Below are 26,133 nucleotides of genomic sequence, written 5' to 3'. Positions count from 1 at the left end.
TTCATGATATTTGGTGGGGGTCTTAGCCTGGCTCAATGACCCCCTAGAGCCGGGTCTGTTGCATGGGTTTTCTCCAAGTACTTTGATTGGTTCCCCATCACAAAACACTTGCAACTCATAAACAGGCGACCCCAAATGAGCTTGCTTGGAGTTGATTGACATCACATCCAGGGTGGGACTTTGAGCCCCCCATGACCCTGATGGATGGATGGATTGATGAATGAATGATCTGGCATTGCTGTAGCTCCCCTGGCCACGTTATTGTTTCTGCTTCTACTGTAGGGAAGCAGTGACGTATCGCCGCTCACGCCTTTCTCATTAAAACGATCAATCGTCTGCTCATCACAAGAGTCACAGCGCTAAGCCATCCACTTGTCTACGGGGAGGCCTGCGGAGATCTGGAGCCAAGAGATATGCCAACGGTATGCCTGCCCAAACAATTTGTCTTGTTAATTTGCTCCAACGAGACAAAGAATGCCTGAAAGGAATTACCGGAATTAAACACACGGGCGACTTTCTCATTGCCTCCATGCGTGTCACGTCTGCACCACAGTGACCAACGTCGGCTCATCCTGCACGTCTAACTCGGGGCTAACAATAAAAATAAAGAGCCGACAGTCACTTGATAGACGAATACTGAGTCTCGAGGACCCCGGAGAAACAGCATGTCTTTTAAAGGTCTCAAAAACGCCAATTCAGAGAGAAGACCTCCCATAATCTCTAAATGAACACGGCATCACTTCTTCATTTATCTTAATTGTTTAAACTGTGTCTCTGTGGACCTGGAGAAAGTAAATGCCAGGGGGCCGGGAGAGGAGTTGTGGTATTGAATGAGGAAGTCGGGAGTGGCAGAGAAGTATGAAAGAGTAGTACAGGAAATGTACGAGGGGAGTGTGACCATGGTGAGGTCTCACATTGGAGTGACGGTGGTGGGATTACATCAGGGGTCGGCTCTGAGCCCTTTCTTATACCCAATGGTGATGGACAGGTTGCCAGATGAAAATTAGACAGGAGTCCCCGTGGACTGTGATGTTTGCTGATGACATTGTGATCTGAAGCGAGAGTAGGGCGCAGGTTGAGGAGACCCTGGAGGGGTGGAGATCTGCTCTAGAGAGGAGAGGAATGAAGGTCAGTAGGACCACCAAGACAGAATAAATGTGTGTGAATAAGAGGGAGGTCAGAGGATTGGTGAGGATGCAGGGAGTAGAGTTGGCAAAGGTGGATGAGTTTAAATACTTGGGATCAACAGTACAGAGTAATGGGGAGTGTGGAAGAGAGGTGAAGAAGAGAGTGCAGGTAGGGTGGAGAGGAGTGTCAGGAGTGATTAGTGACAGATGGGTATCAGCAAGAGTGAAAGGGAAGGTCTACAGGTTGATAGTGAGACCAGCTGTGTTATATGGGTTGGAGACGGTGGCACAGGAGACAAAGCTGGAGGTGGCAGAGTTAAAGATGCTAAGATTTTCACTGGGTGTGACGAGGAAGGACAGGATTAGAACTGAGGACATCAGAGGGTCAGCTCAAGTTAGACAGTTGGGAGACAAAGTCAGAGAGGTGAGATTATGCTGGTTTGGACATGTGCAGAGGAGAGATGAAGGGTATATTAGGAGAAGGATGCTAAGGATAGAGCTGCCGGGGAAGAGGAAAAGAGGAAGGCCTAAGAGGAGGTTTATGGATGTGGTGAGGGAGGACATGCAAGTGATGGGGGTGAACAGAGCAAGATGACAAGGACAGAAAGATATGGAAGAGGATGATCCACTGTGGTGACCCCTAATGGGAGCAGCCGAAAGAAGAAGAAGAAGAAGAAGAGTAAGAAGTTTAAAGCTCCTTACTGAACCGCATCCGGAGATTCAGCATATCCTAACTGTGGCTGGGATGTTAAAATTCAGCTATCAAAATTCTTCTTCTTCAGCACTAAGACCCCTGCGTGGTCAGGCAACCATCTGTAAAGGGGGCGCAGCAGAGCAGTGAAGGGTTAGTCCAGGGGGCAACAAGTTTAGAGTGGATGGTATGCCAGCCATCTAAAGGGCACAGTCACACATACCCAACCTCATTCATATGGGGTCCATTTCTGATCATTTTGCAGCTTATGAAAGTGGGGGGGTGGGCATGGAAAACTCTTAAGAGAACCCCCGCAGGCACAGGGGAGGTGTGCAGACCCCACACAGACAGTACTTAGGCCTGGATGGCAGCAGCGCTAACCGCTGTACCGCCTTACATGCATGCTTCTCTCTCAGCCAATACAGCAGTGCCCGTCTGGATGCTGCCCTCTGCTGGCTGAACATCTTCCCTATTCTGAACATCACTGTCTGTTCATTTAAACCCAAGAGGCTGGCGTGGAGCCTGCCAGATGTAAAGGAAGCAGCAGGCCGGGACAAGGTCACACAAAAGTCACGCTAGTGACACAAGGTTGTAATTGCTGGGGGAGTTTGCCAGTCATCAATCCACGTGAGCCGTCATGCAGCCTGTCATTATCGGGCTCATTCTGCGCACAGATTAAGGCTCTTATCTGACCGTGCAGGTGCTCGGAGGCCCACTCGCTGCTGAATCTGCAAACAGCACAGTTTCGGGGGCCGGGGAGAGTCTTTGCTAATTGCGACTCTTATAGCTGGGACATCCACTAGCCTCCTGCACCATTGCAGATAAGAAGAAGCTGCCTTATCTGTTTGAAGGACAGCTAATAGCGGCAAAAAAATAATAATAAATAACCAAAAGGCTCTGCATGCTCATCATTCACACCATGAAAATCCAAACCCCGCTACCCCCCAGATCAGACCAGTCCTGCTACCACTAACTGGCAACCACAGGGTCACCAGGAGAAGCTCATCCCAAATGACCTCTCTGAACCAGCATGAGTCACTTTGTTAAGGCAGCTTTTGATACACCTGGAGGGTGCCCGCCTCCATGCCAGTGTGGCACTTGTTGTGGACCGAGGGGCTCCTGTTGCCATGCACATGATGGCTGGCTGCCCTGAACTGTCACTTTTCTTTGTTCTTTTCCAGCCCTAAGAATGTTCACTCAGCATGAGGCCAACTAAAAAAATGTCCTTTGCATTGTCTGAGGACACTTACTTCAATAAAAATGGCAATGTTTAAAAACCCTACCAGGTCACTTTCTGTGTGCAGGATGCATGGGCTCCCTTTGGTCCCTTTCTTCATAAAGTTTCATCTCAGCCTCACATGTCACGTTAGGCTGACCATCAGAATACATGAGTGTGGGTGACCAGAGTGAGAGATGGCATTTCTGTGTTAAGAGACAATGGAACACTGGAACACAGCCCCACTAGATGTGACAAGAAAGTAATAAAAAAAGTAATAAAAAAATTCTCAGCTTTGTTTGTGTAAGCATTTTTTCCTCAAGTTCCTGTCATACAATCACCTGTCTGGGAAGATCTTACTGTGTGTCAAGCTAAACATGAGACAAATAAAGTTAAATCTATCTATCTATCTATCATATAGTGCCTTTCATGTCTGTCTATCTAACAGTATATAATATAGTGCCTTTCATATCTATCATATAGTGCCTTTCATTCTATCATATAGTGCCTTTCATATCTATCTATCTATCAATCAATCATATAGTGCCTTTCATGTCTGTCTATCTAACAGTATATCATATAGTGCCTTTCATATTTATTTATCTATCATATAGTGCCTTTCATATCTATCTATCTATCTATCTAACAGTATATCATATAGTGCCTTTCCTATCTATCTATCTATCTATTATATAGTGTCTTTCACATCTATCTATCTATCTATCTATTATATAGTGCCATTCATATCTATCTATCATATAGTACAATTGCTATTAATCTAACACACCTTTTGTATTGGTTTATTAAACTCTTATACAACACTTTTTAACATTGCATATATTATGTGATGTCTTATCTATCTGTCTTTCATCTTCATTCCTGGTGCTGCCAGCTTGTTTCTTGTTGAGAGGCTGAACGAGTTGGCCCTGCAGTGCCCTGTATACTGCTGTGTATGAGTGTGTGTATGTGTATACGTGCATGTCCGACCTGAACTTTTTTCAATTCAGCGATGGGGTATATACTCAATGTGGTTACATATCTAGTAAAATCTTACTTCTTGCAGTGCGTGAAAGCTAAATTGTAGCTTGGGGTAAATAATGTTCTATTTATTATATAATGTTTTTCATATTTAGTGTTGTTCCGTACATTTTTTCCTTCTCCGTGGCCCTAATACTTTTCCATACTAACTAATGTCATGCATGACTGCCAGAGAATCGCCTTCTAGACTCACCTTAGGTACAGTATGTGGTGCTTTGGGAAAACACCCCTTGAGGGTAACGGAGACAAATTAGCCCCGCCCCTTCCGGTACATCTGGTATGAAAGGGAGAAGTCCCCTTGACGATGTTATCTCATCTGGACCTTACCATGCTGGACCGAAAGTCTTTGAGAACGCCACGACAGTGATTTACAAGGCAAGTAGCCTATCACCGTAGTACCACTGAGTGTGTATTTTATTTGGAAGTTTTTCTTTTGTTTGCATTAAACGGGGTTTTGCCAATTTGGCATCCCAACTATTCTTGGACTCGCCCTGCTTCATCACTTACCCTGTTACTCATCTATCTATCTGTCAATTATATAGTGCCTATCGTATCTATTAATTATATAGTGCCTTTCACATTTATCTATTATCAATTATATAGTGCCTTTCATATCTACTTATCTATCTTACAGTGTAATTACTAGCTACCTAAATTATATAATGCCTTTCATATAGTTTTGCTAATCTCATACACAGCACTTTTTAACACCGTATATACTGTATTATATGATGTCTTATCTATCTGTCTATCATCTTAATTCGGTGAGGCTGGACCAATTAACCCTGCGGTGTCTTCTGTACCCGTGTGTGCGCGCGCGTGCGTGTCCGACCTGAACTTCCCAGTTTAGCTGCAGGACTGAACGTCATCGGCCGTATTAAAACGAGGGCAGCCTGCTGTTGATTTATTATTAATTTTTCTTAATCACGCGTTTGCATTTCTCGTTTAAGCTTCTCCCACTTGTGACCATGCAGTACACACGCCAGTGAAAAAGAATGAAAAGTCCAGAACCATTTTTCCTTAAAAGTAGCCACAGTAATTAAAAAAAAATAATAACAGAAGAAGAATGGAGATCCACATCAGGAATGCACCGTTCACAGTCGCTTACCCTTCATCTTGATTTTCTTTCACCCTCTGCTGAGGAGGAGAGGAGGAGCGGCTGGGCGCGTGCACTGGGACTGCGCTAAATTTGACAACGCCGCCCGGGACGCCTACGTGGGGTCCTTCCCTCTTCATGACAAGACGACAGCCGTCTGAGGCTCCTTTTTCAAGGACGTGTGGGAAAATGAAGTCTGGGTGTCAAAAAATCGCGTTTTCTCTTATTTGCTAGCCTTGTACTGACCGGGCCACTCGGCGGTCAGCGCCATTACTTCACGTGCCGTGAGTGTGGCCTGCGTGTCTTCTCCGTTTGTCCTTTTCATCTCAAAGCTGTTTCATTCCAAACTTGTGGTGCTGCCGTCTCAGTTTAAGCAGCCCAGAGATCTTTCTGAGCTGTGGGTGTCTGTGAGGCTCTCACTTGTTTATATTGTTTAAGTCTCTGGCTGATGACGTCAGAGGGGGCATCGCAATGATCCGATGCCAATCGAGACCGACCAGGCACAAGCCCCAATAGTATAATTGATTTTGTGTGATGTGAAAGGTGTGTGGACTTGTGTGCTTGGCTGGCCAATAGCAAAAGAAGGACAGCCACAACTAGTGAGGTAAATTAACATGAAAGAAGTCATATAGGAAAATTCAGTTTGGCAAATTTAGTGCCAGTCTGGCATCCCATCCAGCACTGGTTCCTGCTTTGTGCCTGGACTTGCATTCTTTAAGTTCTCCTTCTGGATTGTAATATGTCTGATCTCATCACATTCACAACATCTGCTTAAGCCAATTCAGTGTTGTGGCACCATGTGGGGGCAAAGCAGGGACCCGAGCACAAGGACACACCCACTCTCACTTACACTGGCGCCAGTTTACAGTCACCAAGCCACTTCACCTGCACGTCTTTCAGGATGTTGGAAGAAAATTGTTGGAGTACCACCCAGAACAAAATCCACACACACACAGGGTACAGGGAGAACATACAAACGCCACATGGGCACCAAGTAGGCATGTGGTTCAAACCCAGGATCAGTGAAACAACACCACTTACCACTTTTTTTTTTTTATTTGTCAATTTTTCATAATACAAAAAGATGCCACTTCATATATGAGCATTCAAGGTGCTCTAATTTGGAAGGCGCTATACTTATTAAAGACTAATAAAAGATTTCATGTTACAGAAAGCTACGAGCTGATGCCAATCCAGAGAGTGCCAGATACAAGTTCTGAGCATGGGGCACTCTGACACTGACAAGAGAATCGGTCCCCAATAAAAGCACCCAGATTTATGTACCCATTCATCCGATTTCTCCATGGGGCTCACACTCGAAGCCCCTCCAGCCAGCAAAACAATGGTGCCCCCTAGAGGCAGCCAGCTTCCCAGCAAGATCCTTGGGTTGTCCAAGCAGCCCCATTACTAGTAGCAGGTTCCCTAAACTCTTGTTACTGACCAGCACACGCAGTGACATTAATTCAAGGACACCCGCACACAAAGGCAGAAGAATAATGTCACACTGATTTGTCATTGGTCCCAAAATGGAAACAAATCAACAGGGACAAAAGGGAAAAAAAAAAACAAAGAAAGGGAAAAGCAACTTTTGGCAAAGATGACAAAAGCATTCAATGGAAAAATTCCGGGGGTGCGTTTCCAGGAGTTGGGCGCGCAGCCCAACCTGAGGCGACAATGAAGCGTTCTGCAGGCATGAATGTGTCGCGGCGCAGGCACTCGCTTGTGGTAATCAACGCACTGTCCGGCGTCCATTGTGTGCCTGTCATGCTTGGATAACCGCGGAGACGAGGCCCAGCTGTCTCACGGCCCCTTTTCATACCAAGCCTATTATTTATCACCTGTGTTGAAATAAAATGAGTGCTACAAAGCGAGTTGGTGGGTCTGGGGGTAATGGGGGCTGGTATGATGGCACAGCATAAAAGCTGGCAGCTGCAAGATTACAGCCAAGCCTGTGCTGGTGTTCACCGTGGTGCTCCGATAATATATGCTGGGATCATACGGGTCTGAAGAGGGCGCTCTGCTCTGCACCGACTGCAGATGCCCAACTGTCTCCTCTTTTCCCTTTCTCTCTTTTTCGTATTTGCAGTTCCCATGTTGGCATTACTAAGGCAGGGGCACTAAGGCAAGACATGAAACTGCACTTGTGTACATGCAGCGGACTCTGTTAATGGACCCCCTTTCTGCACTAAGTAGATACAATGAAAAAAATGGAAGGTCCACTTTATAACATACATTTCTAAGAAAGCTGACATCCTTCAGTGCATTAAATCACACTATACTAAGTGGATATGTACTTATATATATATCCATCCATTATCCAACCCGCTACATTCTAACTACAGGGTCACGGGGGTCTGCTGGAGCCAATCCCAGCTAACATAGGGCGCAAGGCAGAAAAGAAACCCTGGCCAGGGTGCCAGCCCACCTCAGTATATAGATACTATATATAAATATATATATATATATTATATTATATAGATTATATTATATAATATAATAATTATAATAATAATTATGTTATATATAGATATACATACATACACATGATACAGTATGTACTATAGTACTATGCTGTACTACACAACATTACACCACACGATACTATATTATAAAAAGACAAAATGATGGTCCATACCTCAGTGTACTATTCTAAGAGTAGAGAAAATGCATACATTATACCAGTGGTTCTCAAACTGTGGGGCGCGAAGATGTGAAAAAAAGAAAACAAGAATCAAAAATATGAAAAATACATGTATTGAAACCAAAACAAATGAACTTAAACTACATTCTGATAGTAGAAAAAATTAGATAAATGTCGATAAACGTAAAGTAGGTATAACAAAATATGCATCTATGATATATCATTAATTAAAAAAAGAACACATTGGTATTAGTGGGCTCCTTTCAAAAAAACGTTAGGGGGGGTGTGATTAAAACTGTTATGAAAACTCGGGTCGCAAATACTTAAAGGTTGAGAAACGCTGCACTATACTATGCTGTACTCCTTTGCACTAAAACAATTTAAAAAATAATATAGTCTGTGCTGTGTTGTACTTTGTAAGAAAGTTTAGAAGACTGATGGAGAGTGCATTATGTTATATGGGTTTAGAAAATGTGTGGACTGTACTATACTGTACTGAACTATACTATACCAAGCCGTTAAAAGACACCTCAGAAAACGAACGGTTAACACTATGGTGTGCTGTTCTAAGAAAGACTATAAAGCCAATGGACAGTAGTACACTACAGTACACTATACAACATGGATAAAGAATGTAGGTGAGCTATACTATAGAAGGCTGCCCAGATGGATGGTCCACACTACAGTTTATTTTTTATGATTACAGAAAATACATGGGCTATACTATACTCTACAAAAATGATTCAGAAATGATATGGTTTACATATTAGCATAGTACTTTAAGGTTTCAGAAAACAAAATTATTAAACTATACTACATTATTCTAAAATATCAAAATAGTCATATTATACTACTGTGGATAATATATAGTACACACAAACACTATATATATATATATGTTGTGGACTCAGACCCGGACACACACAGACGGACATCATTGTTCACCCAACACACGTTTATTTACACTATAATTATTTTTACACAGTTTAGTGTACGTCCCAGTGTCTCTTGCACCGTTCCCCCAAAGTCCAGGCCTCACAGTACTTTGTGCCTTTCTCCTGGCCGCCTCCAGTCCTCTCTCCAGCTCCGTCCTCTTCCGCCTGACTTCCGCCATCGACTGAAGGGAGGCGGCCCCTTAAATAGGAACCCGGATGGGCTCCAGCTGCTTCCCGACACTCCTCCGTAGACGCGCCCCAGTGTGACGGAAGTGCCGGCTGCGCACCCAGAAGCCATCTGGGTGTCCCCTGTCGTCTTCCCCCCAGCACTTCCTGGTGTGGTGGAAGTGCTGGGCTCCAGGGATATTCAGGCACCGGGGCGCCGCCTGATGGTGGCCATGGGTCCCTACAGGGCTGGGCTTCCAAGCCCTTTACCCGTGGCCCCCAACATAACCAGGGCGGATGCCTCGCGTCTGGAGGAGGTACAAGCCACAAGTATGTGTGTATATATATATATATATATATATATATATATATATAGGGTGGCACGCTATGCGCAATGGTAGTGCTGCGGCCTCGCAGTTAGGAGACCGGGGTCCTCCCTGTGTGGAGTTTGCATGTTCTCCCCGTGTCTGTGTGGGTTTCCTCCCACAGTCCAAAGACATGCAGGTTAGGTGCATTGGCGATTCTAAATTGGCCCTAGTGTGTGCTTGGTGTATGGGTGTGTTTGTGTGTGTCCTGCGGTAGGTTGGCACCCTGCCCTGGATTGGTTCCTGCCTTGTGCCCTGTGTTAGCTGGGATTGGCTCCAGCAGACCCCCGTGACCCTGTGTTTGGATTCAGCAGGTTGGAAAATGGATGGATGGATATATATATATATATATATATATATATTGTTTTGGATTGCCGGCATTTCACTCCGGCCCTCAACCTCAGGCCGCCAGGAGGAGCTCTCCCGACAGCATGATCATGCCCCGAGTTCCAGCAGGGCATCATGAACTATGTAGTGTTTGTACACAGCCCTGCTGGATACCTTGGGGGCCACCAGGCGTTGCTGTAGGGGGGCTCGTAGGCTCTTATGTGCCCTATAACCCGGGAGTGCGTCACGGTCACGTGACAGGAAGAAACGACGTACTCCCGGGTTGAAGAAAAGGACTATTTACCCTGACCCGGAAGGAATAAGGACTTGTGGACTGTTGGGCAGGAACACCTCCGGTTCAGGGAATATAAAAGGACTGTGGGAGCTCCCAGAGGATGAGCTGAGTTGGGAGGCAGGGTGGCTAAGCGTCTGGGAGTGGAGGATTGGTTTATTGTATTGAAGATTTATTATTGAGAATTGTGGAGAGGAGCGTGCTTTGTGCACTTTATTATTATAATAAATATCATCATTGGACTTTTACCTGGTGTCTGACGTATAGTCTGAAGGTACAAGGGTGCGAGAAAGCATCTTATTCTATTACAATATATATATATATATATATATATATATATATATATATATTATACTATACTATGACTTAATAAAATTGAATGACTACATCCTACTGCATTAGAATTAGAAGTTCAGATTATCCATGCACCATACTATACTATACTATGAGTTCATAAAATGGGGAAGCTACAACATACTACATTATTGTAAACATTCAGAAAATCCAGGTGCTGTACTTTAGTATACTACAGTATGTTTATAAAGTGGATGGACCAAAGCAAACTACAATTCACTTTACTGAATAGATTCAGAAAATGGATGTACTATACTATACTATACCATAGAACATTATACTACTATACTGTACTGTAGTATACTAAAAGTTCAAAACCATGGGGAAACTACAATATACTATATTATCGTAAAAAATCCAGGCACCATACTTTAGTACACTATGCTATACTTTGCTATGAATGTTTATAAAGTGGGTGGATCAATGCAAACTACAATGCATTTTAGTAATTGGATTCAGAAAATGGATATACTCTACTCTACTCTACTATACTATGACTCCTCTTACAGATCCTCAGATAGGTTTTGGAGTAAATTATTTTGTGTTGGTGTTGATGACCAGCACTGTAGGGCTATTACAGCAGAGCCATTGTCTGTTTGGTGTTGGCACGATAAACGGCTTAAATTCGAAGAAAAAAATAAAACAAAAATCAAAGGCCATCAAATGAAGTTGGCTTGTGGTCAGTTAGGCCAGCTGTGGCGCATGCCACCCAGAAGGAAGGGGAGCTAAGCTGTGCTTGTCTTTTCACTGCCGTTTCTTCTAATATCAGCACTTTCTAATAAAAGAAGGCAGAGGGAATCTGTATAATAAAGAGATCACGATAAACCCCCCGCTCTGCTCTGCTCTCCTCCGCTCTGCGCTGTCACATTTAGAAGCTGAATGCCTTCCTATCTGAACAAATAACATGGCAGCTGCTCTTTTTTTTTTTTAAGCAGGCCCTAAATTTGAAGCAAATCTGTCATTGGCTCGACTGCAAATAAAAAACTCTTGAAGTTGACTCTGAGAGCTGTGGAGTGAGAGATGAAAGCTGAAGATGCTTTTCACAAGGTCTGACCTTCATGATGTTCTTCCTAAAGGGATGAACAGAACACAGCTAAGCCTCTTCGTCAGGCTTTTCCAAAACATCAGAGAGTGTAATATACACGGTATGCGAATATAAATAAAAAATACAAATGTTCAGAGAGTGAGGGGGCTCTCCTCTTGGGGACACGGATTCCGCAAATGGGGATTATGTCCTTGGGTGTGTGGATGGATTAAAAACCCTTAAAGTCACCGAAGCACAGAAGACCCTGACTGCCCAGCACCCGTGCGAACGTGACCTGCTTTAGATACGGGCGTCATTTACTCGGGGCTCTTTCTATGCGGCCATCGTCCATCTTAGTGTGACCTAGAGCCAGACGGGGAGCAGTTCAAGTGGACTCCCTACGACAGCAGGACTCCCTTCTGGGCCGCCGCTGCTGGAGCAAACGTATTTGCCATCGCTGATTGATGAAGTCCAGTCTGTCAATCTACTGATGCGTCAATCACAGCTCCTTTCACATTTGACTTTCTGCCTATGACAAGCACACGCTTATTCGGGTACTGGGGGCTTGGAGTCAGTGTAGGGGCTTCAGAATGTGAAACAATTTAATAACAAGTAGAAAGCACACCTCACGGAGCGCACACACACGGCCGGTGCACTCCCATCATCGATGTGGACATCCTTAGTTTCGCTTACCGTGAATTTCTTCAAACGAGCTCATGGCGAGTTTATCCTCTGCCCCCTCCACTCCCCCTTGAAGTCTGCATGTATCACTTGGAAGGCTTAGAAACATCAAAGAATCCCTTTGTCGCAGATTAACACACAGGATCACATTTGCACATTACAGCCGTTAAAAGGAAGGATGAAATTCAGAAATTTGTAAGGAGGTGATGTGATTAGCCCTTGGTTCTCGCACCTGGGATGTGGGTGGACGTCTTACGCAAATGCAGAAAGGAGACTTAAATCACTAAAGGCTGGCAAATGGGCGGCAGATGCCTGCCCGCCTGTTGGCGCATTACAATGTGTTACTGAGCAGCAAGTTCTTGCCACAATAACTGATCTGACGGAGTCGGCGGTGGGATCTGAAATTTTTAATTACACTAAATGTAGGGAACATTTGTAGCTTTGGGGTTAAGACAGGAACACCTTTGATGTAGAGGGATCTGACAAAAGAGGCTTTTATTATTGAGGACTGAGCACTATACTAACTACTCTACTGCTGTACCTGTTATACTATACACTATACTCCGTTACTGTATAAGGGACTACACTATACGGGGTCAGTTTAGAAAAATACTGTACATAGTCTGTGCTAGGAAGACTCAAAATGCATGGACTATACTGTACTATACTATACTGTGCATGCATTACAGTATATGACACTATACTCTTATGATATTTCATTCAATGGATACTCTGTACTACAGTATGCTATTTTAAAAGTTCAGAAAATCCAAGGATTATATTATACTATTACTGGTAACTGTCCAGTTGCTCTTCCTACCTTGCACCCATTGCTTAACCAATGCCCAACGGTAACCTATGCTGGAAGAATTTAGAAAATGCATGAATTATACTACATGATATTATACTGTTACACCACAATATACTATTCTAAGAGTTCACAAAATGCAGGAAATCTACTATACTATACTGAGTTGATTAAGAAAATGTACAGTCTATATTAGGAGAGCTCAGAAAATGCAGGAATTATATTATACTATACATTTAAAGTTAGCTTAGAAAATGTATAGTGTGTACTAGAAGAGTTAAAACATGCATGGTCCTACTGTACGATACTACACCGAGTTGATTTAGAAAATGTATAGTCTATATTAACAGAGTTCAGAAAATGCATGTATTATACAATTTGATATTATATTATTGTGATGTTTCAGGACATGGACCATCTACTCTGCAGAATATTATTCACAAAGTGCTGAAAATGCATGAATTATATAATTTTATATATTTTAAGTCAGGTTAGAAAATGTATAGTGTATACTAGAAGAGTTCAGAAAATCCCTATACTATACTATACTATACTATACTATACTGTGTTATGTCAGTTTAGAAAATGTATAGTCAATGCAAGGAGAGTTCAGAAAATGCATGGATTATGGTATATGACGCTATGCTCTTTTATGATGTTTCAGTTAATAGATACCCTATACTACAGTATACTATTTTAAAAGTTGAGAAAATCCAAGGATTATATTATATTATGTTACTGTTGCCCTGTCCAGTTGCTGTTCCTGCATTACACCCAGTGCTTAACCATTGCCCAATGGTAACCTATACTAGAAGAATTTAAAAAATGCATGAAATGTGTACTACATAATATTATACTGCTACACCACAATATACTATTCTAAGAGTTTTGAAAATGGAAGAACGATACGATACAATATGATACGATACAATACTATACTATACTGAGTCGATTCAGAACATGCATGAATTATATTATACTATATATTTTAAGTCAGGTTAGAAATGTATAGTGTATACTAGAAGAGTTAAAAAATTCATGGGCTATACTATTCTATGCTATACTATACTATACTATATTGAATTGATTTAGAAAATATATAATCTTTATTAGGAGAGTTCAGAAAATGCATGTGTTTATACAATATGACATTTTATTATTGTGATATTTCAGAAAATGGACTATCAACAGTGCAGAATATTATTCAAATAGTTCAGAAATGCATGAATTATACCATAGTATCTATTTTAAGTCAGGTTAAAAATTTATAGTGTATGCTAGAAAGGTTTAGAAAATGCACAGACTCTACTCTACTATACTCTATTGACTTGATTTAATAAATGCATAGTCCATATACTAGAAGAGGTCTTAAAATGCATGGCCTATCCTATCCTATCCTATGCTATGCTATGCTATGCTATGCTATGCTATACTATACTATACTATACTATTTCAGAGAATGCATTGTTTATTCTCTATTCCATGGTGCCTCATAAATGTTGATTCATATAAAAAACCCTGGCGGCTCTGATTTAGAACATCGGAATAACTCTGACGAGAGCCGGCCAGTCGTTCAGCCCAACAGACCTGTCCCTCCTATTCACGTCCTTTCCTCTCAATAACATCCAGCTACTGCTGCCTGTGGCCTGGCTGCACCCAGTTTAATGAACTTTCCGGACGTGTTCTTTCTTAACTTAATGAACTCTGGGGGCTGCCGAGATATATAAATCTTTGAACTGCTGTAATTCCAGACTTAAGGGACCCTGAGTGCGGATGGTCACTGAGTGATGCTGGATTGACAGACAGAGAATCCTGTGACCCCCCAGCCTTTGTCTGATGAGTGACATGTGAAGAGAGTGTGGACGGCCCTCACGCTGCATGAATCTTCCACAAATGTGAACACATCTGGAAACACGGGTTTCTTTCATCATATTTTGCACCTTTTTATTCCCAAGGCCCGGTGCCAAAAAGGATAAAGAAACGGAAATGAATAAATATCAGGGACGAGCAGAGTCGGAGACAAGGACTGCTAGCTGCACATGTCAGATGAAGCTCCTTCTTCTCCTAACAGATACTTGAGAATCCTGCTTATATGAATATGACGGCTGTATGCAAATGTGACAGCACCTTCTAAAGCAGAATGAAAGATGTGAGTCAAACCAGAAGGAGCGGCGAGCTGCAGGGACGGTGAAGGCGAAGGCAGCGGTGTTTAACATTTGTACGCCGGACGCCTTGTTGCCGCTTTTTCGTTTTCCGATCTGTCTTCATTTCCCAGAGGAAGCCAACCTAGGGGGTCAGACCTGGAAGTGACAAAAGCCGTGAAGAGGAGGTCATCGACTAGTCAGGCCCCTCTAATAAGGCTCCGGCTGACCTGACATCTTCATTTATGATCACAAGAGGGTAAGGTGACTTCACTCAGGGATGAACTACCTCTCCTGCGTTTCACCCCGATTGAGCCAAACTGATGAGAAGCAGATCACACTGGACAGAGCTGCGGAGACGAGCCGATCAATAACACTTGACTGATACGAAAACACGAACCCGCAAGTAATTAGAAGTACTGAGCTGATTAAAAAGGACTGAAGTGATACGAGATAGCGAGCTGATTAGTAATGCGGCCTTCAAAAAGAAATAGCAAGTGGCAGTGCAACGCCGACGGCTGCCACCTCTCGGCTCCAGGAGCCTCAGTTCATGTCCTGTGTCGCGATGGGTGCTCCTCATTCACCCCCCCCACGGTCCCGAATACCCTTAGGTTGAGTTGACTTATTTCTTTTCATTTGATCTTTTACTGAATTCATTAAAAGCATATAACGTTCCATCCAAACGAGTCAAACTTAACAAAACTCAATTCAATTCAACCCCCCTGCCCATGAGAAAAAGGCCAACAGCCCGCGTAAAACGTTAAAGAGGAGTAAAGAGAAAAAGGAGTCCTTCACTCTAATATAAAAGCTTATTCTAAAATATTATTGAGTAGGTCCTGCCAGCTTTTACACCGAATCCTCTAAGTGAGAATTACAGTGCATCCGGAAAGTATTCACAGCCGGGGCCGGATTTTCCTATAGGCTAACTAGGCTTCAGCCTAGGGCCTCAAGATCAAGAGGGGCCTACATTCAAATTGTTAGCAAAATTAAAATGACACGACTGTATTCTAAAAGCAGTGAACACTAAAACACTGAGCCGAAAATAAGGAGAAATTCTACACATATGACTAATAAACAAACATAAAAATGTATTGGTTAAGATCAACGCGTTCGGCTCATTCGTTTGTATATACTAGATTGCACCAAAGTATAGTTCATACGTTCACTGATTGCTATGGCAAATATGGACGTGCCTTATGCTACTAAGCTCTGGTTTGTTCTTGCATAAATAAAGTGCAGATTGGAACAGACAAACGAACAGACCTATTGATATCCCGACGTTCGGTTATATTCGTGTTACTTCGATAATACGAAACACGTGTTAATGTTATTAGAAAAGATTCTTATTTTAGGATTGCGTACACGATCATTTGATTCTCGCCTTTTGAGTTCAGCAGGTTCAATACTTTAGTGAAGTGTTTATAGACTATTGAAACATTTTTTGTGACAATATCTTCATTTCGCGTAATTCTAGGTAAGTTCTTAACCTATGTTTTAATTTGTATATTTAAAAATGTATATTACGTGCTTTATTTTATATTTTCATGGTTATATTATTAACATATTGATATATATCACAGTAATGATGTATTTTATTATCTCTCATGTAATTTACAAACTTAAAAATGGGAGGTGAAAGGGCCTAATAAGTGGAATAGCCTAGGGCTTCTTTTCATCTAAATCCGGCCCTGTTCGCAGCGCATCACTTTTTCCACATTTTGTTATGTTACAACCTTATTTCAAAATGGATTACAGTAATCCCTCGCTATATCGCACTTCGACTTTCGCGGCTTCACTCTATCGCGGATTTTAAATGTAAGCACATCTAAATATATATCACAGATTTTTCGCTGGTTCGCCGCTTTCTGCGGACAATGGGTCTTTTAATTTAGGTTACATGCTTCCTCAGTTTGATTGCCCAGTTGATTTCATACAAGGGATGCTATTGGCGGTTGGCTTAGAAGCTACCCAATCAGAGCACGTATTACATATTAACTAAAACTCCTCAATGCTATAAGATATGCTTCCCGCGCGGTGCTTGTTTGCTTCTCTCTATCTTTCTCGCTCTCTCTGCCTGACGGAGGGGCTTTGAGCAGAGGGGCTGTTTGCACAGAGGACACGGGCGCTCCTCTACAAAATGCCGCTTTATCGCGGTGCTTCTGTATACTTAAAAGTACGTATTGATTTTTTGATTGTTTGCTTTTCTTGGCGAGCGCTCTCTCTGACATTCTCTGCTCCTGACGGCGCTCCTTTATGACGGCGCTCCTTTGAAGATAAGATATGTTTGCTTTCTTTTAATTGTGAGAAAGAACTGTCATCTCTGTCTTGTAATGGAGCACAGTTTAAACGTTTGACTAAAGGGTGTTATTTCATGTCTAGAGGGCTCTAATAATGTTAACATGGTGGAAGAGTTTATAAGGGCTTAAAATATATAAAAATAACCATACAAACATATGGTTTCTACTTCGCGGATTTTCACCTATCGCGGGGGGTTTTGGAACGCAACCCCCGCGATCGAGGAGGGATTACTGTAAATTCCTCAGAATTCTACGCACAACACCCCATAATGACAACGTGAAAAAAGTTTACTTGAGGTTTTTGCAAATTTATTAAAAATAAAAAAACGGAGAAATCCCATGTCCATAAGTATTCACAGCCTTTACTCAATACTTTGTCGATGCACCTTTGGCAGCAATTCCAGCCTCAAGTCTTTTTGAATATGATGCCACAAGCTTGGCACACCTATCCTTGGCCAGTTTCGCCCATTCCTCTTTGCAGCACCTCTCAAGCTCCATCAGGTTGGATGGGAAGCGTCGGTGCACAGCCATTTTAAGATCTCTCCAGAGATGTTCAATCGGATTCAAGTCTGAGCTCTGGCTGGGCCACTGAAGGACATTCACAGAGTTGTCCTGAAGCCACTCCTTTGAGATCTTGGCTGTGTGCTTAGGGTTGTTGTCCTGCTGAAAGATGAACCGTCACCCCAGTCTGAGGTCAAGAGCGCTCTGGAACAGGTCTTCATCCAGGATGTCTCTGTACATTGCTGCAGTCATCTTTCCCTTTATTCTGACTAGTCTCCCAGTTCCTGCCCCCCACAGCATGATGCTGCCACCACCGTGCTTCACTGTAGGGATGGTATTGGCCTGGTGATGAGCGGTGCCCGGTTTCCTCCAAACATCAGTTACCCGCTGACTTAAAAGAGGTGGGTTAGGATTCTTCCAGTTGAGCAAAATACGTCTACGTGCCAATAGTGAAGTAAAGGCCATTACAGTTTGTTTGTCCTTCTCCACGTTAAGCCCACCAGACACCGTGTAACAAAGATAGCCAAGAGACCACCCATAGAATACGCATTTGACTGCAAATGGGTATTTTAATTGTTTTGTGTTCAGGATGAAAACTAAAACAGAACTAAACTTTAGTTTGAGAACATGGCAGCTTTAAAGGCTGTGAAAGGAAGTGACGCCATCGAGACTGGAACCGGACGTGATGTCATCCATAGTGCCCCCACACACACACACACACACACACACATGCACAACCCCCAGCCCATCCCACCCCAAGGAGCGGAAGTGACGTCTTTGGGACCGGAGGTGGCACCATCCATGGCGCCAGTACTGTAAGTGACATCAACAATAACTTCGGCAACCTAGTGGGATTTCCTGTGGCCAGTCTGCAGAGGACGGACAGAGAAAGTGTAGCTCGCCAACCGCTGGTCTGGTGGGGTACTACTATTATTTAGACCCTCTAGCTGCCTCCCAGTCGCAAGTGTGTCACAACAGGTATTAATGGATTAGGAGGGATTGTGACACCAAGGCTGTCTGGCATTTAAAGATTTGGGTCCAGATGTTAAGCCAACACATGTGGCCCGGTGAGGCTGGAGCCCGATTGCAACGTTCGCAGGTTGATTTTTTTAATCAAAATTTAAACGAGAGAGATGTGCTCGATGAAAGATTCTAAGTTAAATAATTGAATGCTTTGCTCATATGGAGTTACCTTCCGCTCCTTTTCCCGCTGTGCTCTGGGATCTTTAAATGGAAGGGACATTAAAATGTCTTTACATAAAGTGCTCAAAAAAGTAAAGGAACACTTTGAAGACACATCAGATCTCAATGGGGAAAAAAAAAATCCTGCTGGCTACACTGGTCAACAAGCATTTTGCTACTGTGAGTCTCTCACCTTTACTTGAACAGATTTCACTTGCTGACTCCAAATCTGAAAACCGTTTTCATCCAGCACGCTCCATTTTTTAGTTATGATGCTTCAGGTCTTGGACAACTAGGGTGACTGGACAGTAAAGGCGATGCGTCTCAGCATTTAAGAAATACGTTTGGTCTCGAGAAAAGTGAAGCCAAAATTAAGGAAGGTGTTTTTGTTGGCCCTGAAATCCGTGAACTGATACTTGACGTGGAGTTCCAATGGAAACTGAAGCCCACTGAATCAGCCCCCTCATTCGTGCGGGTTGTCCAGAATTTTCTTGACAGTCGCAGAGCAGAGAATTATGCTGAACTGGTGAAGAACCTGCTGAAAGCGTTTCGGCTGACGGGAACCAGAATGTCACTGAAGACACATTTTCGACATTCTCATCTCGACCCGAGATAAGCATGGGGAAAGATTTCATCAAGATATAAAGGTGATGGAAAACCGATATCAGGGAAAATTTTCTCCGAGCATGATGGGTGACTACTGTTGGTTCATGCAAAGAGAGACGGATGTGCAGTACAAGCGCAAAAGTGAGTGCCTCAGACAATTTTGAGCACACTGACCTCTCTTTTATATTGAGGTAAATTGACAAGTGTCTCTGTTATCTTCTTCTGGTTTGTTTTCAGAATAAACACATTCAAACAATTTTGGTGGGACAGAGTCCAAACTCCAGATATTGTGTGGGTGGGCAGGCAGGCAAGTCCATTTGGACGAAATTTAATTGCAGCAACTCCAAATTGTACTCAGTAGTTTGTTTGACCCCCATGTATACATGCCTGACAAGATCGGGGTTAGGGGGGCATGCTTCTAATAAGATGACAGATGGTGTCCTGGGGGATCTCCTCCCAGATCCGGACCAGGGCAGCACTGAGCTCATGGACAATCTGAGGTGTTGGATGGACCGAAACATAATGTCCCTTGGATGTCTATTGGATTGAGGTCCGGTGAGTGAGCGTGGGGGCCAGTTAATGGTATCGATTCCTTCATCCTCCAGGAACTGCCTGCATCCTCTCGCCACATGAGGCCGGGCATTGTCACGCACAAGAAGGAACCCAGGACCCATCGCACCAGCATAGGGTCTGACAATGGGTCCAAGGATTTCATCCCAATACCTAATGGCAGTCAAGGTGCCATTGTCTAGCCTATAGAGGTCTGTGTGTCCCTCCATGGATATGCCTCCCCAGATATACCATCACTGACCCACCACCAAACCGGTCAAGCTGAATGATGTTACAGGCAGCATGACGTTCTCCATGGCTTCTTCAGACCCTTTCACGTCTGTCACATGTGCTCAGGGTGAACCTGTTCTCTCATCTGTGAGAAGCACAGGGTGCCAGTAGTGGACCTGCCAATTCTAGTATTCTATGGCAAATGCCAATCGAGCTCCACGGTGCCCACTAGAGGACGTCGGGCCATCAGGACACCCTCATGAAGTTTGTCTCTGATTGTTTGGTCAGATACATTCACACCAGTGGCCTGCCTGCAGGAGGTCATTTTGTTGGCTCTGCCAGTGCTCATCCTGGTGGGTCCTGCTGATGGGTTAAGGACCTTCTACGAGGGGCCCTGTCCAGCTCTCCTAGAGTATCTGCATGTTTCCTGGAATCTCCTCCATGCCCTTGAGACTGTGCTGGGAGACACAGCAAACCTTCTGGCAATGCCACGTATTGATGTGCCTGCCATCCTGGAGATGTTGGCCTACCTGTGCCAGCTCTGTAGGGTCCAGGTATCACCTCATACTACCAGTAGTGACACTGACCGTAGCCAAATGCAAAACGCTTGAAAAAGCAGATGAGGAGGGAAAAATGTCAGAGGCCTCCCTCCGCCTGTTAAACCATTCATTCCTGTTTTGGGGGTCGCCTCATTGTTGCCCCTCATGAGCACCAAAGCAGCTGAAACTGATGAACAAGCCCCTCTGCTACTCAACTGACCAGATCAATAGCTCAGAAGTGTCACTAACTTGATGATATACTCGGATTCAAAAGTGGTCCTTTAATTTTTGTGAGCAGTAGATTATAGAGATGCTGTCCGAGTCCTCAGGACTGATGAAGATCTCTTCTGGAATAGAAACGGGCAGGACGTGAGGAAAGCTGGGCAGATGTCATTTAGCAAAGCTTCCAAAGTGGAAATATTGTTTTGATGGGTAACTAAACTTGGAGTGTATTTGTTCATAGGATGCAAAGATAGTATTTATCTGCAGACCCCTAAGTGGTTTAATCCCATAACATTCAAAACTGTAAGTCTGAGAGGCTGGAAAAAGGTGTTTGTCATGTAGAGGTGCCGCAGATAAACGCTCCTCTAACTTGAGGAGCTTCCTGCATTGGTTCCATATCCTGAGTGAATGAAGCACAGTTGGGTTGTTAGTTTATTAACGATAACTCGTATTTATTGGGGTATAAAGCAGGGAATATGAGGAGGTGCTGCAGGATTTCATTTCTTTTGCAGACCAGACTAGTGTGTGTTCATCTATCTGTGTCCATGTCCAGGGGCCTCATGCATAACGCCGTGCATAGAATTCGCACTCTAACATGACGGAAGCACAAAAGCGGAAATGTGCTTACCCACAAAAAAATCCAGATGCATAAATCTGTTCGTTCGCCAACATCCGCTACATAAATCCTGGTCAGCGTGAAAATGAACGCTCGTGCTGTCCCGCCACAACTCCACCCAGAATTACACCTCTTTGAATATGCAAATCAATATAAATCGCCCTTAAGCTCAGTTTTCTGTGAAAAGGCAATGGCAAAAGCACGGGGGAAAATAGAATTTCAGCGAATACCAAGTGGAGGCAAAGACCAAATGTACTATTTGTTGGTTTAAACAGTGGTATAAACAAGAAAAGGAAGCTGATCGAGTGACATAAAGTGCTGGAGAAACTCGAAAGCTCAAGCTCACAAAGTCGCACAGTGTCCGAAATAAAAAAGAAGTTGTCAGATATCAAAGTCGCCGTGTAAAGGCGAGTCAGAGCCCACTGTCTGAGTGTCCTATGAAAGCTTATTAGGGTACAGAGAAATAAAAAAGGAACACAGTGGGGGAAGAAAGCACGAAATGTCAACTTTAATCTTGAAATTTCCACTTTAATCACGTAGTTTATTTTGTCATTAAAATAGAACATCATAAACTTCATCTTAAAATTGTTTAATTTACCAGTTTCTCAAATCCCATCGTAACTAAAGTAGCACGTTAAATGCTTTGTTTTGTATTTGATCTTCTATGTGTGTGAATCACTACGTGCTTCTTAAACGGGCTTTCTCTTCCTCTGACAGAATCCATTACATTCGTGATATTACAGCTCTCTGAATAATTAAAATACTAAGATGATCATGATGATAGGAGTTATTAAACATGGGAACACGGTGGCGCAGTGATTGTTCCTGTCTCACACAAGATGCTGCTGTGCCGTGCGCGACCTTCAATGAAATACTTTATTGCAGCAGTCCTGTTTCTTTCAAACGTACTAACCTTCAATTCCTGTCCTTCCTTTTTTTCTCCAAATACCCAATCGCCACACAATCAGCTCTGTAATAGACGTTAAGCCATCTGTAAGTTTAGAACGATGCTTCTTCAAAACTTTTAAGGAACACTGAAATATCTTTGTAGTACGTGTTTAATTATTCTATCCATCTATCCGTCCAGTGTTGCGCCAGTACCAGCAAATATACAGAGCAAAGCAGGAACAAACAGTGAATGGAGTGCCAGGTTTCATTGGAATTGTGGCTGTGGTGTGGGAAATGATTCCCTGGAAGAGTTTCCCACAAATAAAATCCCCTTGTTTGTTGGAGTCTTGTGCCTGCGTGTCTGTGTCGGGTGTTTGGTGAGCTGCAGCGTCCCCTACAGACCACAAAGCTAAAGTACTTGCGTCAAAGGCAAAGCAAAACAAACCAGTAACCAGTAAGTAATAATGATAACCAGTAAATCCATAATCCAATATCAGAAAACCAGAAAAACCAACACTCACAGTTAGAACTTTTTCTTCCAGCCACCTCAATGGACCTCTGAGGGACTTGACCTCTCCAGACAGACAGAAGTATAAAAGATGGAGAGGGCGGTCCCTCACGGTGTGACATCATGATAGCCCCGCCTCTTCACAGAAATGTATTCAAACTTACATACACAATGCACAAATACTAAATAAAACATAATAATATTAACAAAAATTACATAAAAAGAAAAAACACATGGAAAATAATAATTCATAAAGGACAACAACAACAATTCAGCTGCCAATAAACACAAGCACTTCGGTCTAAACACGTAAGAGTTGGAACGTTAGATAAAACTTGTCCATTGTGAACATTCCAGCCAGGATCGCAGACAGACACCAGGACACACAAAAGTCCCAAAGCACACGTGATTTATTTAGAGCATCCCAACAAGCACAGCCACACTTTCTTCTTTCTCTTTATCACATTTCTCCTCTTTTTTTTTTTTTCGTCGGGTCAAGCTCCGTCCTCCTCTTCCTCCTGAGTAGTGGCTGCTGGCTCCTTTTATAGCCACCCGAAAGTGCTCCAGGTGCTTGATGACCCATTTCTGGCAGCACTTCCGGGTGTGGCGGAAAGACTGACCATAAGGGCTCAGCTGCACCCCCTGGCGGCGCCTGCAGATCCCATTCAACAGGGCTGCGCCAAACTCCAACTCCCATGATGCCCTGCGGGAGTTCGAGGCACTGCGGCAACCCAGGGGAGTTGCCATCTAGCGTTGGCCACGCTTGCTCCCCTGGTCCTCCCAGCAGGGAGGTGTCTCGGCCGCACGCTACACTGTATAAATAAAGGCATTCATTGCCCGTTGTCTTCTTCAGGGTAAAAAAAAAAAACATTTTGAGTAGAAAATGTAAATCCCCAATTCAAATGACTGGTTTATACTTATAATGATGGCCTCTCTTCCACCTGAACCCCATTATCTGCATATAATACCAAATCTAATGGTTCAAAAGCACGAGAGTAAATCAAAAAGTAAAGGCAACTTGCAAATTACGTGGTAACCGCGATGGATAGAAGCGGAAGCAATGGCTTATGGGTGTAGCGGTCTGCAAACCCAGCTAATATTCACTCCGCCTGATGACGGTGATTTATTTATTTTTTCGGTGGGGACCCCAGGAACGCACCCAACCTCGGCCCCACTCCCACCCTCGCACACACACACCCTCACTGAGACAAAAAGCAAACAGAATTAAAACAGAAATTGACAAATGTATTAAACAATAATAAAGGCACACCAAGCAAAAGAATCCCACCCCAGGTCCCTTTTCCGTCCATTTTGTGTGCCCCCAACAGTCATTAATAGTGAGCTGATAAGAAACACCAGACTAGTTAGAAAGAACGGACCTGCACCGTCGAGATAATAAACCGATTAGAAGAGCCGAGCGCTCCGAAGCCGCCGGCCGATCGATGCACTTTACGCGGCGCAGCCCCGATTGCACATCTACGAAGAGGGGGGCAGGTGTTGGGGGTCGGTTCCAAAAGCGAGAAAAAAATACCGCTTCAATTTAAACAGGCGTCCAAATTTGCTTGTCATTTAATGCCGTCTAATGCACGTCGACTGCGTGGCCGCAAAGCACAAATGGCAAAAGAAGTGGCGGCGCTCGAAACAGCGGGGTGAAGTTTAAGCACAGAGGCAGCTGACAGACTCAATGGCTGCGCACTGAGAATCTCATTAAACGGCGCCTAACTGCAACACAGAGAGACGCTCTTAGATTTCAATCACATTTGCGTCCTTATTAAAAGCCTTTACAGCTAAGTGGAAATTCTTACACATATCAAGGGGGCTGTTGAAATGGAAATGCTATACTTGAATACATTATACTAATAACTTTCATCTGTTCCTAAATTGCCGTTTATCAGACTACCTGCGCGGAATCTGTGATTAGCCGGAGCGGAGTCAGCGGGAGAAATGAACAAGATGGCCAGGGAGACTGAGAAGATAGAACGGCAACGGGAAGATGGCTGGATCGACGATGAGGACGCGGGTCAGGGTTTGAACTATACGGTCCGGAAAAGCCTCGCCGTTTGTATTGGCCGGCAGCCCCTGCACTTTCCGTTTGCCGTCATGTGGTTCATGTCCGTCCAGAATGGCGGGACAGCAGAGCTCGACGGCAAAATTACATTCGAGCCGATGGCAAAACCTGCGCCAGAGTGCGAGCCACCTCAGACGGGCATGACACGACAATGACCGGGAGTGGCTGGAGTGGCTTCGAGGACAAGTCTCTATGCCTGGAGAGACCTAGAAGGTGGCCTTTCACAGACCCTTCCCATCTCAGTCTAACGGAATTCGGTGGCCTGTCAGCTTAAATGAATCCGCTATCCTGTGGGATTTACCTACACATGGGCACCTTGCACCAATGGCATACCCCTTGTCACAGTATTCTCGGTCACCCTAACTCTCTTGTTTAATACGACTGAGAGGAAATGCCAAGCGGAATGGGATCAACTGCCCACATCCAGGGGTGCAAAGCTTCTAGAGACTTAGCAGAAGGACTGGAATTGCTGCCAAAGGGGCTTCCACAAGGCACTCATACTTCTGTGAAGGAGAGATTTCAGGTTTTGATGTTTCATAAACTTCCAAACCTTTCTGAAAGCACGTGTTCACTTTGTCATTATGGTTTATCGGATTTAGGTAGATGGGCGAAAACTGCCAATGTATACATTTAAAATGACATCTAAAACACAGCAGAGTGGACAGAAAGTGAAGGAGCCCGAAGACTTCCTGAATCCAACGTACTGACATTAAAACATTGGAAAAAACTGCGACCTGAACAGGCTATTCATCCCAACAAGTTTGGCAATCCTAGTCCTTTGCCTTGAAAGGCGAACAAAACCAAACCACAAAACCAAAAGATGGCGCCTTAGAGCAAATGTAGGAGTCCAAAGCCAGAGAATCCAAACAGGTACAAATACCAACCACACTTATAAACTACGCCAATGGTGATCAGCACCGTAAAAGCATTGTGCTGTGCTGCAGGCACTCTCGCCTGAACACTAGTTGGCAGTGTTGGACTCTGCGCCCCTGTGCTTCACGTGTGGTGCCAGCCAGGAGAGAAAA

General features: G+C 43.7%; 1 protein-coding gene across 6 annotated transcripts in view; it reads right to left on the bottom strand.

Annotated features, from left to right (window-relative positions):
• znf385c (zinc finger protein 385C) overlaps window positions 1-26,133 on the bottom strand; it is a 311,149-nt gene that overhangs the window by 72,024 nt on the left and 212,992 nt on the right. The window contains exon 1 of one of the 6 annotated variants that reach the window (XM_039739855.1): window positions 5,181-5,606. The exons of the other annotated variants lie outside the window; for them this stretch is intronic. Coding sequence (XP_039595789.1) covers window positions 5,181-5,187 — 7 coding nt within the window. The 5' untranslated portion in view covers window positions 5,188-5,606. Of the gene's footprint in view, window positions 1-5,180; window positions 5,607-26,133 lie in introns of those variants that run through there. 6 annotated transcript variants of the gene reach the window in all.

The sequence above is a fragment of the Polypterus senegalus genome, chromosome 17, assembly GCF_016835505.1.
Source record: "Polypterus senegalus isolate Bchr_013 chromosome 17, ASM1683550v1, whole genome shotgun sequence".
Taxonomy (NCBI): domain Eukaryota; kingdom Metazoa; phylum Chordata; class Cladistia; order Polypteriformes; family Polypteridae; genus Polypterus; species Polypterus senegalus.
The sequence above is the reverse complement of the archived record's forward strand: the minus strand, read 5'-3'. Positions and strand labels throughout refer to the sequence as shown.